At 50.2% G+C, this 13,797-nt stretch overlaps 4 protein-coding genes across 7 annotated transcripts in view; 2 read left to right on the plus strand and 2 right to left on the minus strand.

The window, feature by feature from the left end:
- The window catches only part of ntn1b (netrin 1b), a 202,036-nt gene that overhangs the window by 78,788 nt on the left and 109,451 nt on the right, over nt 1-13,797 (plus strand). The gene's annotated exons all lie outside the window — the stretch shown is intronic.
- On the plus strand, nt 290-2,247 carry trir (telomerase RNA component interacting RNase). Its single transcript, XM_052048840.1, has 3 exons — nt 290-1,018; nt 1,462-1,533; nt 1,934-2,247. Exons 1-3 carry the CDS (start codon nt 755-757, stop codon nt 2,039-2,041), a joined length of 444 nt encoding a protein of 147 aa, XP_051904800.1. The 5' UTR covers nt 290-754; the 3' UTR covers nt 2,042-2,247.
- ubn2b (ubinuclein 2b) lies at nt 2,359-10,523 on the minus strand. Of its 4 annotated transcripts, none has more exons than XM_052048765.1 (17): nt 9,835-10,523; nt 9,348-9,479; nt 8,780-8,881; nt 8,477-8,602; nt 8,296-8,399; nt 7,664-8,150; nt 7,500-7,570; nt 7,000-7,129; nt 6,619-6,725; nt 6,376-6,486; nt 5,912-6,052; nt 5,744-5,794; nt 5,625-5,667; nt 3,987-5,384; nt 3,703-3,901; nt 3,087-3,152; nt 2,359-2,899 (listed from the first exon to the last, which is right to left on the minus strand). In XM_052048765.1, the coding sequence occupies exons 1-17, from the start codon at nt 10,147-10,149 to the stop codon at nt 2,853-2,855; spliced, it is 3,630 nt and encodes a 1,209-aa protein (XP_051904725.1). In that variant the 5' UTR covers nt 10,150-10,523; the 3' UTR covers nt 2,359-2,852. The 4 variants fall into 4 exon arrangements, with proteins under 4 accessions (XP_051904725.1, XP_051904724.1, XP_051904726.1 ...); XM_052048764.1 differs by having other exon boundaries at nt 8,296-8,402; nt 9,835-10,520; XM_052048766.1 differs by having other exon boundaries at nt 3,703-3,888; nt 3,983-5,384; nt 8,296-8,402; nt 9,835-10,509.
- Nucleotides 11,206-13,521, minus strand: rpsa (ribosomal protein SA). The gene is made up of 8 exons (XM_052048824.1): nt 13,354-13,521; nt 12,722-12,893; nt 12,516-12,634; nt 12,002-12,247; nt 11,799-11,927; nt 11,561-11,720; nt 11,430-11,468; nt 11,206-11,348 (listed from the first exon to the last, which is right to left on the minus strand). Exons 2-8 carry the CDS (start codon nt 12,852-12,854, stop codon nt 11,254-11,256), a joined length of 921 nt encoding a protein of 306 aa, XP_051904784.1. The 5' UTR covers nt 12,855-12,893; nt 13,354-13,521; the 3' UTR covers nt 11,206-11,253.

Raw genomic sequence — 13,797 nt, forward strand, 5'->3', positions numbered from 1 at the left:
GATTTGTGCTTGATTACAGTGATTCATATTTTTGAAGAGTGAAGCTCGTGATTGGTTTGGTTTTCATCCCTGTTCAAAAATGTCTGCGGGAGAAAACGATATTTTAAAATCATGCATGCAAACATGATAATGTTCAATTTTTAATGTGTGTTTTGGGTACTTACATATACCTTGTATTTTTGATTGATGTATGACAAAGTCAAATAATGACATTGGCAATTATATTCGTCTCACATTATTTACATCTCACGGCAGTAAAATAGCAAGTTCGACTTCCTGTACGGCAGTTGGAACCACGCCCACGACGTGTCGTCACTGGTAACCTAAACATGGCCGACGGCGAGCGATGAGCTTAGTGAAAAGCTAGATCAAAACACTGGCCCACTCTACACATTCGACGAGCCTGGACGCGGGTATTTAACGCTTGCGAGGTCCAACGTTCAATTTTGTCAACGTAAAGCGTCACCAACCGAAATAGGTGCTCTTTTATTCGAAGGTAGAGTCGACCAGACGGCGTTAGCAACATTAGCTTTCGAACCAACTGCTGCTTTTGTGTTTTTTTCCCCCTCTTAAGTGGCTTACGTCGATTGTTTCTGACTTCTTTTTTTCGGAAGGGATACGTTGTTTTCGTTTTTAAGGGACGCCGTCGAGCCAAACCACACACAACCAAGCCATATAAAGCGGAGCAGCCCGACGTCTAACTGGAGGTCCCCGGCAACTCCCGAACACCGAGACACCGCCGCAGTCCCTAAACATGGAACAAAGGCGCCGACAGGGGAAATCGCACCCCGCCGACGGCGGTAGCAGCAGCAGCAGCGGCGGGGACTCGGATGGCGGCTGCCCCTCGTCCCCGTCCGCGGGCCAACAAGAAGTCCCGTCTTCTTCGGGCAACGCGTTCGCCAACGACGGCAGCTTCATGGAGATGTTCAAGAAGAAGATGGAGGAGGAGATGAGGAAAAAGGCGCAGGGGGCAGATGGAGAGCAAGGACATACGAAGCCCCCTCCGGTCACCAGCTTTGTAAGGGGTTTGGCAGATAGCACATCCAAACTGACAGCCATTGTCATAGAAATAGCTTATTGGTCAACTCACAAGCAGTTAGGGTGAACTTTCAGGATCAACTAAAAATGCATGATAACCTTAACAGGTGAACATGTTTAATCTTTTCAATGCATGTGATACTTCCTGTTCAGCTTCTTCCCGAGTACTGAACAGTTGGACACATGCATTAAAAAGGTTCTCGAGAAGGTCAAGTGAAGCTTCACCCAAAAGCCCAGCATCTTAACTTTTTTTTGTGAGGATTGTATCATCAACACTATTAGATGGGTTAAGTTGGGGAATGTTCTCCACAGATGAGGCTGGTGGTTGGGCAGCAGACAATGTAGACCCGCTCTGGTGTACTCTCCTTCGTTGCCAAGGCAAGGCCTCCTGTAACGCTGTCAGTCTTCTATGCCCTAACCCAGGTGGGGAAGCGCAGAGGAGGTGTGTTCCTTAAGACCGGCATGGTTGCCAAGAAGCAGAAACAGGACACAGAGGTATGGTCAAATACAAAAGATGGTGTGTTTCAGGTAACATGAAATTTAAGCATAGAGTCGGTAGGTAGGCCAAAGTTTTTTTTTTCCCCCATCAAAAATTAAAACAAAATAACCATAAAACGTAAAACAAGGATACATTGATACATTACTCCGCCGTCCTTCTGTTGACAGACGAGAGGGCAAACGACATGAATATCGCAATAGTTTGCACCGACGTAAACCCTCTACGCAAAAATGTAAAGGGTTGTTTGAAAAAAAAAACTTTACGGTCGGCATTTTTGACGTAGAAGGCATTAGTCGGTCACGTTACCGGAAACACACAATTTTTTTTTCTCCGCCGAAGGAGAAGGATCAGAGTGTGACCTGAACCGGTTTTGACGTGCCGCGTCTTTTCCCGCAGACGACGCCCGGCAAGAGTGATGCTTGGTCAAAGTACATGGCGGAGGTGAAAAAGTACAAAGCGCACCAGTGCGGCGATGACGATAAGACCAGGCCATTGGTCAAGTAGACGTGGATCCCGCAAAAAAGACCTTTGCCTTTCTTCCATCTTTTGTTTCCCTCAAGTTTTCCTTTTTGTCTTTTTTTTTTTCTTCTCGGTTTCATTTGACGCTTTTCACGTTCTCCTCAATGCTTTGAAAGCTTTGCATCCGTAATTGACCGTTTAGTTCTTTTGGATGATGTTAAGGCTTGATAAAAATCGACACTGCCTATTCATTGTGGTGTCATGTTTACTTTGTTCCAAAGCACGTAAGTTGTTGCAAGGTCAAATGCGTCAATCCATCTTTGAGACAAACACACACACAGCATCCAATAGTCATGAGCATGTGAAGAGTAGGACTTTTAATTAAAAGGTTTCAGTACTGTACAGAATGGAACTCATTGAAGAATTCAATAGAAAAAGTGTTCAGCTTGGGGAATTGGAAAAAGCTGCAAGTCAGCGATGTGCTTTTTTTTTTTCTTACAAAAGTCAGCGATCCTTTCATTATGGTTTAAAAAGAGCACAGTGTAGACACTGACCATGCATCAGAGAGGGAAGCATACAAAAGGCACACTGTTCATCTTCTATCAACATATACACACACAGGCGGCCACACACACACACACACACACACACACACACACAGACACAAACGCACGGTGCAACAGACAGACCCACACAAGTGCCTTCTCCCTGTCCACAGTGATATAGGTCTGTCTTGTAAACATCGACAAGTTGTATTTGTCGTTTTGTTTTGCTGTCAAGGATGTAAAAGTGATCCAAATGGTTTTGTTTTTCCTTTGAAAATTCATTCCTGAAAAGTGGTCTGCCCCGACTGCTATCATAGAGTCTTCCTCTTGGCGTCTGCACTCTGGCTTTGGCTGACATCTGTACAGAAACAAGAAAGTTGTTTTGTTAATCACAAGCGCCAGTATTTAGGGAAATGTCTTCGATGGCAACATACATACAAGGGTGGTGGGGAGAGAGGGGGGGCGGACAGGATGAGCAGAGCACATTGAAAGACAGGAAAGGAGAAACGGTGGAAAGGTGGAGGGGAGGGAGGCTCACATTTTACCTGAGAAAGCGAGCTGCAAATGAGGCAGAGCAACCTGAGACCCCGACTGGAGACTCTTATATAGATCTGAGGAGAGACAGGACGGGGGGCGCAGAGGAAGGGGAAAGGGGGTGTGAAAAGGAGGGCACAAGGAAACGGAAAGGTAAGAAGAACGGAAAAAAGGCAGATATGGGGACTGTGACCAACACAACAATGATGACGGCAGAAATCAGCACACAAGAACAGACGGGAGGGAGGTTGAAGCAAACAAAATGGATGCATGGCAAACAAAGAGCGGCTCCGTTCGCAATCATTCACATATTTCACACTCCATCGTCACGAGAAGGTCATTTTTGTATCGTGCTCAATAGATTAACCAGAAGAGCCGTTTTACAGCCGTGCCACACGCAAAGTTCCATGTAAACATCACGTGACTTGGCGTTTGTCGACATATATAGCTCAGTAGTTGTGATATTGAAGAAACTTTTTGTGGTTATGCTATTTTAAGTTTCCCGCATGTTTTTTTAAAGTTTCAGTGAGACCTCCTGCTAATCAATGCAATCAAGCTGACCCAGTTTTTTTTTCAAACCCCCAAAAGTTGGCATTTCAACAGGGGTGTGTAGACTTTTGAACTCACTCTGAGTCAAGGAAGAGAAGGATGCATTGCTACTCGCCGCAGCGCTAGCGGGCGGCGCGCTGGAGCCTCCGGCGCTCAAGTTGAGCAGCGGGGGGAACTGGAAGGGAAGCGACACGGGAACCAGACTCCCCAGCATCCCGAAGCCGAGAGGAAGAGACGAGGCGGAGCCCAGTAGACCGCTGCTGCCTGCTGATGACACCTGAGCCAAAAAAGTAAAAAGGAGAAAATCAGCAACAGTTTGCGTTTTAAATGTGGGGGGGTGGGCGGGTCGTGAGAGCACCTACCTGAGGCAGCTGAGGAGTGGCCGACGACAACGGGACGGACGTCACCGCTTTGGCCCCCTGAGACGTCGTCACCCCGCCCGACCTCTGGCGCTGGGCCGTGTTGGTGGAGGGCGCCGTCGGGGGGGCGGCACTTCCTGAATGTTTGCTTATGGATGACGTGCTGATAAGGCTACTGTTGGCTGTGCTGCTGATGACTGGAGTCTTCTGGTTGGCGGGGGGAGCGTAGCCACCCGCACCCGCCTTGGCCGCCCCGGCCTGGGCACCTGAGAAGGGCGGGCGGAAACCCGCGGGGCTTTTGGAAGAGAACTGCTGCATGGCGGGTGTCGCCTGGGACCTGGGGGCCGGGGAGGGGGCGGGCGAACACGAGGCGCCGGCGACCGAGTTGAGGGCGCGGGAGGAGGCGGCGACGGCCGAGCCCAGGCTGCGGGACGGGGCGGCGACGCCCTGGGCGGGGCCGACCGAAGCCGGGCCGCGAGACGGGCTGGCGACGGCCGAGTTGAGGGTGCGGGGGGTGAGTTTGACCACCGGCGTGACGCCGGTGTGACCGGATTTGGTGAGAGTGGCGTGCATCGGGGTGATGAAGCCCGACGGTTGCGTGGTTTGAACTCCCGGGTGAGCGGCGGGCACGGCGGAGGTTTTGCTCTGCAGGGCGAGGGGCGGGCGCGTCGCCAGGAAGCTTTTGGGGCTCATGTGCGCGGACGACGGGTGGGCTGTCGGCTGTCGAGACGCAGGCGCCGTCATGACGACGGGGTCGCTGCTGTTGACTCCTTTATTATTGCCGCATTTGAGGAGGCCCGAAGCGGGAGCGGGAACCGCCATCTTTGATCCCGGAGGCATGAGGGGCGACGCGGTGGGCGGGGGGCGGGCTTTCGGCGCCGACGCAGATGAGTTGACTTTCGGCACGGCGACGCCGACGGGTCTCTGAGCGCTTAACGGCGAGTGTCTGTGCGCCTGCCCCGGGCCCTTCACGACGCCCGCGGCGTCCGCCCGGATTGACGACGCGGGCGAAAAGGTGACCGGGGGCGGGCGAGACGACGGGGCGGAGGGCGACGGGGAGGAGAACGCGTGGCGAGGGTTGCCGGCGCCGGGCGCGCCGACCGAGTTCTTTTTCTGCTGCTGTTGGACGAGGGCCGAGACGTGGGGGGAGGCGGGGTTGGCGACGCCTTTGGGTCTATCCGGGGAGGGAGGGGCGTCGCCGTGCGCCAGGCCTTTGGCGGCGTTGCCGAGGATCATCAGCGCCTGGGAGATGGAGTCCAGGGACGGAACCGCCAGGTCGCCGTCGAGGGAATCCAGGCAGATGGGCTCCGACGGGGGTTGAGACGCTCGCTTAGCAACCTGGCCGGCGAGGGACGCGACGACGCCCGCTGAGGGCGGGGTCCGCTGAAGCCACGCTGCCTCCTGACAAAACAAAGATTCCACGTCATCACATTGTTTGTCGCGTAAACGACAAACCCGCAATCGGGGAATCGCGGATGGTGGATGTTCGCTCTGATCAGATCTGTACGATCACTATCAGATATTTTTAGAGTTGGCGATTCCATCGATAAGTCAGATTTTTTTATGCTAAAATCAATTTCAAAATCAATCACGTGGCACTCATTCACACAAGAAGGAGTTTGTCATACAAACAAGCGTCACCTTTGGCTTGACCTTTGGTGCGGAGGGAATCTTTTTCTTTGCTCTGGAAGGAAGGCGTCAAAAATCAGTGCGATTGGTCGCTTGGCGGTCAAACGCTTTCCAAGCGTCGCTTTACTCACGTGTAGCCGGTCAGATGGCCATGAGCCATGATGCTCTCTTTAAACAGGATCCTAGTTCCAAAAACAACAACGACGACAAAAAAAGGGATTGGCCGCTGAACGTTCAATAGCAAGTCAGGGGGAAGAGGGGGGGGGGGGAGAATAAAAAAAAAAAAAAGAAAACCAGACCTGCCCTGCATCCACCCTTTGGGCCAAAGAGGTTTCACTTCCGTCTCCATGAAAGCTTTGAGGTAATCTTCGGGAGAAGCGTTCTTGCCCTCCAGCTCATAGCAGCTCAGCTTCACCCGTACCAAGTTGCATAGCAACAACCTGAGCGAAAAAAAAAAAAAGACGAGCACACTATTCAGTTGCGAGCCAAAGAGTTGGCGCAAAACCTTTCCCTCACCGTGGGAAACCGTGACAGGGAACCCAGAGAACCAAAGGAAGATTCTTTTTGTTTTTTCGTGTGCCCTGCGCGCGACTTGCAATTCGTCAGACGCGCACGTCACACATCTCGTGCCTTCCAACGCACGCCAAATGCATCTTTTGCGTGCTTCCATCAGCCCCCCCTCCCCCGGTCTGCTTCATGCCGTAGCGCGCCTTTTTGTACGTTTCCCTCTCCGCCGCCTGGTGAGTGTCGCGCAGACACGCACCTGAGTTTGTCATCCCAGACAAACTTCTTGCGAGGCCCCATCACCCTCTTGCCCGGCTTCTCCTCGTCGTCGTCTTCCGAAGCGTTTTTCTCTCCCTCCTCGCAGTGCTGTCTGTCGGGAGTGGCGAGCAAGTTAAGCGGTACGTCGGCGACTACGCAAATGAGGACCCCCGAGGGGGAGCGACGACGGACGGCGCCAAAGCGGGGGAGCGGGCAAAACCCGACCAATGGGAAGGACGCTTACTTTGCCACCTTGGCGATGCAGTCCATGTTGTATCGAGCAATTTGCTCCGGCATCACGCTGCACACGGCCAGCTTCAGCTTGAGCAGCGGCGTACGGAGACGGTCGTCCTGGGCAAAAAAGGGGGGAGCGGCCGCGCCGTCAGCGAGCTCATTTGATGCGGGGGGGGGGGGGGGCAACATTCGCCGCTTCATCGAGAGCCTGCTCGCAGGCGCTCGTCACCTTCGGAAGCGCTTGCGAGGCAGCGGGAACCGACTTAGTACGGGCTGCCTTCACCTCATAAATAGTTTTTTTTTGGGGGGGGGGGGTAGGGGGGGCGTTACATAAAAGGCATTTCCGAATCCACTTAAAGGAAGACTTGATGATGGCAATCTCGCCGCCTACCTGGATGTTGAGGCTCAATTTCTTAAGCCGCTTGAGCAGACCTTCTTTGTTGCACGGAACAAAGGCCTCCAAGTGAGAGTACACGGCCGAACGAACGTCCGCCGGTTGCTCCTGAACCTGCAAATCGATACTGGCGCGCACACACAAAGATGGAGGTCGCTCCAGTGGCCAAAACAGAAAAAAAAAATGCTGCAGCTGCCTATTTTTTAGTTCAAACGCTGTTCGAGAATGATTTGCAAAGCAAACTATACAATTAACTCACTTAGATTAAATTAATCTAATTAACTGAGATAAATTAACTAAAAGGCAGCACATGGTTGCAGCTTTTAGCCAAACAGGCGAATGGTGGCGTTCTCGCCATCTTGTCTATTTCTTATGTCGCCGGAACGTTTGGTTGTTCCGGAAGCGCCAATTGTCTCTTGCTGTTCTGTACTCGTCGTGTTCACTAAAGAGAACTCCCCAAATGGTTTGAGGAAAATCAAAAGCTAAACGCCACTCACTCGAGGAGGATATTATTCATGTCCATGGTGAAGAACTTCTTGCGGCCTTCTTCGTCAAACTGACGGGACGCCTGTGACGGGAAACAAGGATGAGACCGACTCCCGGCCGTGTCCCGTCTGCCTTCTCCGCGACAACATAGCAAGCGAGATGGCGGCCGTCGTACCGCTCTGAGGTCTTCGATGCGCTTTAAGAGGGGCCCCGGGAGACCGGCGGGCAGCGACGGAGGGCTCATCGTATTCCCCTGCGACATTCGGCCGGCGCCCGCCTTATGGCCCGAGGAGCCGTTCTCGCCCCGAGTAGGACTGCAGGACTGCGGAGAGTCCAGCATCCCAAAGTCCAGATCGCCCATCATGTCCTGCAACACGTCATTGTTGGCCGAGCCCAGCAGCGACATCACGGCCGGGTCGGACGTCAGGTCGGTCACGTTGCAGTCGTTGCCGCCGCCGCCGGCCTTCGGTTGGCTGTTGACGAGCGAAGGGTTCGCAGCGGGCGCTTTGGCTTGGGGGCGCGGCACAGCGGCGCCGGCCGCGGTCCTCTTTCGCATCTCTTCCTTCTCCCTGGTGAAGCGCCGCAACATGTTGGCCAGGTGGAGGGAATCTTTCATCAGCTTCTTCCTCTTCTTCTTTTCTGGCCGATTCAAGGACGACACTCTGTCGGAGGGGGAAAAAAAGTAACGCGAGAAGATCACAACTCGTACGTCCAACCAATCGGAGCGCCGCGATGGTTTTGTCAGCCGCCGAGTGGCAGTTGCAACCGGTTTATCAAATTCTAGAAGCTAAAAAGTGAACACCTTACCCGGGCTTTGGTACTTTATTTTTCCTGGGTTTCTTCTCCTCCAAAACGGCTCCATCCGGCTTCTTCCTGCGCTTCTTAATCACCCGCTCTTCTCCATCTTTCATCTTCTAGTGGACGGACGGGATGGCGGTTGGAACGATCACGCGAGTTGAAAGACGAGAGAGAGATGCAAAGAAGGTACCTTGACGTGATTATTCTCCGTATCGTCTCCTTCGGAGTCAGATGCAGCTCGGAACTGCAAAGTGCCGGTGTTGATGTAAAAGCCGCCGTGTTTGGTGGTCAGAGAGGCCGGAACCAGCTCATCATACTGCGCCAAAAGGAAACATTTGTGATACGACAACACGGTTTTCACACAACTATTTTCAAATCATGATGGGCACTTGGCCCTATTTTGACCAATATAAATTCATAATAGGAACGGATTGAGACCAGGGGGACCCCCCCTCGCCCCCCACCGCCCAACCCGATGAAGTGAAATACTCACGGCTTCTGAATTGTCAATGAAGGGGTCGCTCTCGTCATACCCGTAACCAATATCAATGAGATCCTGCATCCTGTCTTTTTTCTTCTTCTTGGAGGCGCCACCCTGCAAACAATGCACAAAAGTACGAACACGCCAAGATCAGACACGTTTGCTTACCGACACTATCCAAGAATTTGCTGGCCAATTAATCGATTTGATCAATTAATTTGAGTTTTACAGTACTTGTCACTGGAAGGATTGTTTTGGCATACGGTTGAGAAAAAAGGACATTATTCCAAGAGGAAGCATTTCTATTCACATTACCCATAAGGGAAAATATATATATATATATATTTGTGTACTTTTTATGGATGTTCATGCAAAAAAAAAAGTTTCAAAGGTTGTTCGAGTCAAGGAGAAAGCAAATCCCACAAGAGGGAATACAAAAAGGAAAGTAAAGCTTATTTTGGATGTCACTGTCATTTCGTTTGTCTGTACGCAATTACAAAATGCGGGTGGGGGGGAGAAATCCCAACTGTATTTTGAGGCCATATCGCCCAGCTCTATCAAGAACTATGACAAAACTCACATATTTGCTTTCAAATTTCATAGCCAACTCTTCAACCTCCCGTCTCTCCCTCTCATCATCAGCGAGGGGGTCGTTGGGGTCCAGGGGGGGTGCGAGTCCTTTTGGGGCAGTTGAAGCTGCTGAAAGTTGTACCTACAATTAAAAGTCAAAATGGGGTAACATGGTAATTACAGAGTCACTAGTAATTGCAACTGATTTCATTTGTCACTTGCTGGAAAGATGTGTTATTTATTTATCGATCCAAAGACAGAAGCAATATTGGGGCATGTCAAGTCCATTTGATTTGAAGTCCTTAAATTGCGAAAATAGGTGCTTATGGCGTGTTTACTGTGCATATTCTGTAAAGTAACTGATGGCAAACCGTTTCATATAGTCACGTTTGCTACCGTAAAGAACTTTTGGAAGACAATATTGGATTTTTAATCGGGTCAAGTGCACCCACCAGTGGAGGACCCCCTTGCTCACGTCATTGTACGCTGAGGCTCACCTGAGAGGAGCGTGAAGGCGTCGGGACCACCAGCTCGCCGTAGTTGAACTCGGCGGAACCACGTTCACTCGGCTCGGAGAGAGAGAGGTTGAGCCGGACGGTGGGTTTCGCCTCCTCGGGCTCGACGACATCACCTTGCACGGTGCCAAACAGACCCGCGCCACCTTCTGAGCCGACCACACTTCCACCACCGTCTCTGCCCAAAGTCATGGCCTCATCCTCGCGGCGGCGTTTCTTGCTCAACTCCGGGGTCGACGGAGCGGATGTGTTGAACGACGAGAGTGTGACGAAGGGAACTTTCCTCGGTTCGGCCATTTGTTCCCAGAAATGGAGCCAAGCTCCCCCGCGGGTGGTCGGCTAACGCCGGAGAGAGTCGCCAACTATTCGGCTAGCTGGTTCCTCTGTTAGCTAGCTTCCGTTGGATAACTGTTACAGGCGACACAATTACTAGAATTTCCTCAAAGTCCGTAATGAATCCATGTAGTGTCGTTCCCGGCGTAGCCCTCGTCACCTACGAGGGACTTTAAGAGTTACAAAGTGCAGTTTTGCGTGATCCCATGAAACTGGTGCTTAGCTACAGAAAGGTTTCTGTAGTAGCCATCTTGATCATTATTATCATTATTCCCTGGTTGGGCGTGCTGAGAGCGGAAGTCGAGGAGGAAAGGAAAGAGTGTTCGCCCAATCGCAGAGTCGGAACCGCCCTGGGACACGCCCACCCGGCTGTCGAGCGCGAATGTGGAGGTGGTGATTGTTCTGCACAGGCGGGATGCAGTGCACAGCCGCTCCGAATTTCTCTGGTACTTTTACACAATGAAGACAAAAAATACTCCGGAATACTATATTCAAGCAGTGCTCTAAATGCCCATAACAACTGAAGCGTGCTCTACGTGACGGCTGTTGTCATAGTCATTCACGTCTTTGGTCACACGCGTCAGTCGTCGAAATTCTGTTCAAGTAGAAAGCCATTTGGAGAAGTTGCTATCGGTTTAACCCCGCCCCCCCAAAAAAAATTAATCATTGTGCCAACTTTCAATCTACTACCCACTTCGAAGAGATCGCAGATTATCAGATATTACTGTCCTTCAGATAATTTTACGTTTTAAATAAATGGCCCAATAATTGGACTGCAGCACCACCTGTTCAATTTCTAGTGGTGGGTCTAAGGAATGTCATGTCGCGAGTAACATAAGCATCCTTCAGGTCCCATGAGTTCATCGTTGCGATGGTGCTGCTGTATCTGTTGTCCATTTAACAATTTACACTTCTACCCTCACCTGGAGAATTCTGTTAATTTGCATAATTTTGTAACATTTCAAAAGACATTCACAGCTTTGGGACGGTCACAGAAAGTAAAAACCGACAACTGAGAAAACTGGTGTGAAACACTTTATTTCCCACCATGGTCACTTTTGTTTGTTTTTAAGACCAATCAGAAGTGGCACCACCCCAGTCAGAGGCCTGGGCAGTGGGAGCAGTGGACCAGTCCTCGGTGGCAGGCTGATTACTCCAGTCCTCTGCAAGTGGGAGGAAAAAAATAAAGAAACCATCCAAAATGTAAAACGTTTTTATGCATTTCAAAAGACAACTCAACTCACCTGAAAAGACTTCAGTGGGCTTTACAGCTGCTGGAGCACCTGCGTAATGAACGGGGGGAGGAGAAAAATAACCCTCAGTACTTAAGACTGGAGTAGCAGCACTGAAAGGGGTGAGACTGAATCAATCCTACCTGCTGGGAACTGCTGAATGGGCACAGATGGCACAGCAACGCCCTCAGACCAGTCAGCAACCTCAGGCTGGGCAAACTCTGCTGCAGGTGCAGTCCATTCCCCTTGGAACTCCTCCTTCCCAACAGCCTTCTCGGCAGCAGCCTGTTCCTCCTTCTCGATCTACATTTGTAAGCACCTCATTAGTCGGTTTTTGGAATTCTGCTGTCAAGATACCCTCTGGGGCGGAATAATACTTACCTCTTCAGGATCTCTGTAGAAGTACAGATCAGGCATGACTTCCCATGGGTGCTCTCTGGAAATGGTGCCCCTCATCCGGAGAACCTCCCGGGCCAACATCCACCACATCAGACCCACAGAGTGGTGACCCTGAAAACAGACAAATTAGAAAACAAGCTCCTCCATGAAACTAAGCCGTAGAGTTATTTGATTCTATGGCTCACCTTGTTGTTACAGGGGATGGCAATGTCCACATATCGAAGAGGGGAGTCGGTGTTGCACAGAGCAATGGAGGGGATGTTCACGTAGGAGGCCTCCGTCAGTGGCTGGTGATCAGCACGAGGATCTGTCACGATCAGGAGGCGGGGCTCCCTGAAAGCTGCCTGGATCTGATTGGTGAATGTACCTGGGGTGAAACGGCCATGGAAGGTGGTGGAACCAGTGGCAGAGGCAAACTTCAACACTGCTCGCTGAAGAGAAAACAAAAAGTTGTCAATTCTAGCATAGGAGTAATTTCATCTCGTTTTTTGAAAGCTTGTGTACACTGTGGCTCAGGGCTATCAAACCACAATCCCGGAACGTCAGTCCTCAATGGTTTACGTGAAAACCCGTCCATAATTACTTTTGCACACTTCCGACACCTGAACACCGACAACGGTGTCCGGCTTTAATAGTGTGCATTTTCACATTACAATATTGTGTCGTAGGAGAAAACGGGGCACTAAGAACTCAAATAACCTGTCCAGTGTTCCTGGAGGAGATGACACAAACATCTGCTGGGTTTTCAATGGCAACAATGGCTCTTGCTGCCAGCAGAAGCTTCTCCCAGGTCTTTCTCAGGTTAATGATGTAGACACCTTAAATGAAAGCAAACAAATTTACAATATATTCCGAAATATGTACAGAAAATGAGAAATTAGACATTAATATGCATCTACACATACCATCGCTTTTTCTCTTATAGACATACTGCTCCATCTGGAAGTCCAAGTTGGTACCTCCCAGGTGGGTTCCTGCAGCCAGGAATTTCAGCACATCTTCCTCCTTCATTTGAAGGACATCCAGACTTCCGGACATCGTGACCACTTTCCCGGAGTTACGAGTGAGGTGGGAGAGCTGTGGAATAGAAGAAATCAGCATATTGGAAGAAAAGCCACAAAGGCCTAATTTTCTGATCGTGCAACTTCCAATATTCTACGGCTATAGTAATATCAACATTGAAATATTAAGTCGCTACTCTTTTAAAACAGCGGACGTTCATTGTAAACGCCACATTTATACACAACGTCACCATCTACATAGTTATTAATTAAATTAAAATAAAGTTAAGTTTTTCACGGCGGCGGTGTGTAGTCGAGCCGATCTGAAAGCATGGAGAGAGCGCGTGTCACAAGCTAGTTAGTTAGCTAGCTTCAAATGTTAGCATAACTCGCTAAGGCGTTTCAAGACGACGTCAGAGTGAAATGTCTAGTTTTTAACGTCACTGGAGGAGATTAAGATAGCAATAAAGGGATTACTTAGTTCTCAGGAGACATTTCAAGGTTAAACATTCTAAATATCCGTCTAAGGAACTCACCACGAAACAACGCCGTATGGAAGGCTAACCACACGATGGCAAAAGAGGCCGCTGACAGGAAATGACGTCTTATATATAGTACTTTTCCAAGCTTGTGATTGGTTGGTTCCGTTCCACAGAGTTTGCTGTAGTTCTGACGTCTCATCGACAGATGGCAGTGGTAGACGATGATCCGGGGGGGGGTGGCATGTGTCGGATGGTCATCCCATATTAAGACAAGATGGAAAGACCATATTAAGACAATGCTGAGACGCTGACTTCTCAGTCAAAGTCTGACCTGTGTGGCAAGTGTATTTATTTGCCCAAGATAAAGAGTTCCAGTCAACATGACCATCGAATGAACAAAATGTCCTTGGTTTAAAGTTGAGAAATGAAGCCATTGAAACGTGTGAGTGACCCAAATAATTGTAATGGTGTATCTTCTGCGCAGAGATTTAACACAAA

Source organism: Hippocampus zosterae, chromosome 17 (assembly GCF_025434085.1).
Source record: "Hippocampus zosterae strain Florida chromosome 17, ASM2543408v3, whole genome shotgun sequence".
Classification (NCBI taxonomy): Eukaryota; Metazoa; Chordata; class Actinopteri; order Syngnathiformes; family Syngnathidae; genus Hippocampus; species Hippocampus zosterae.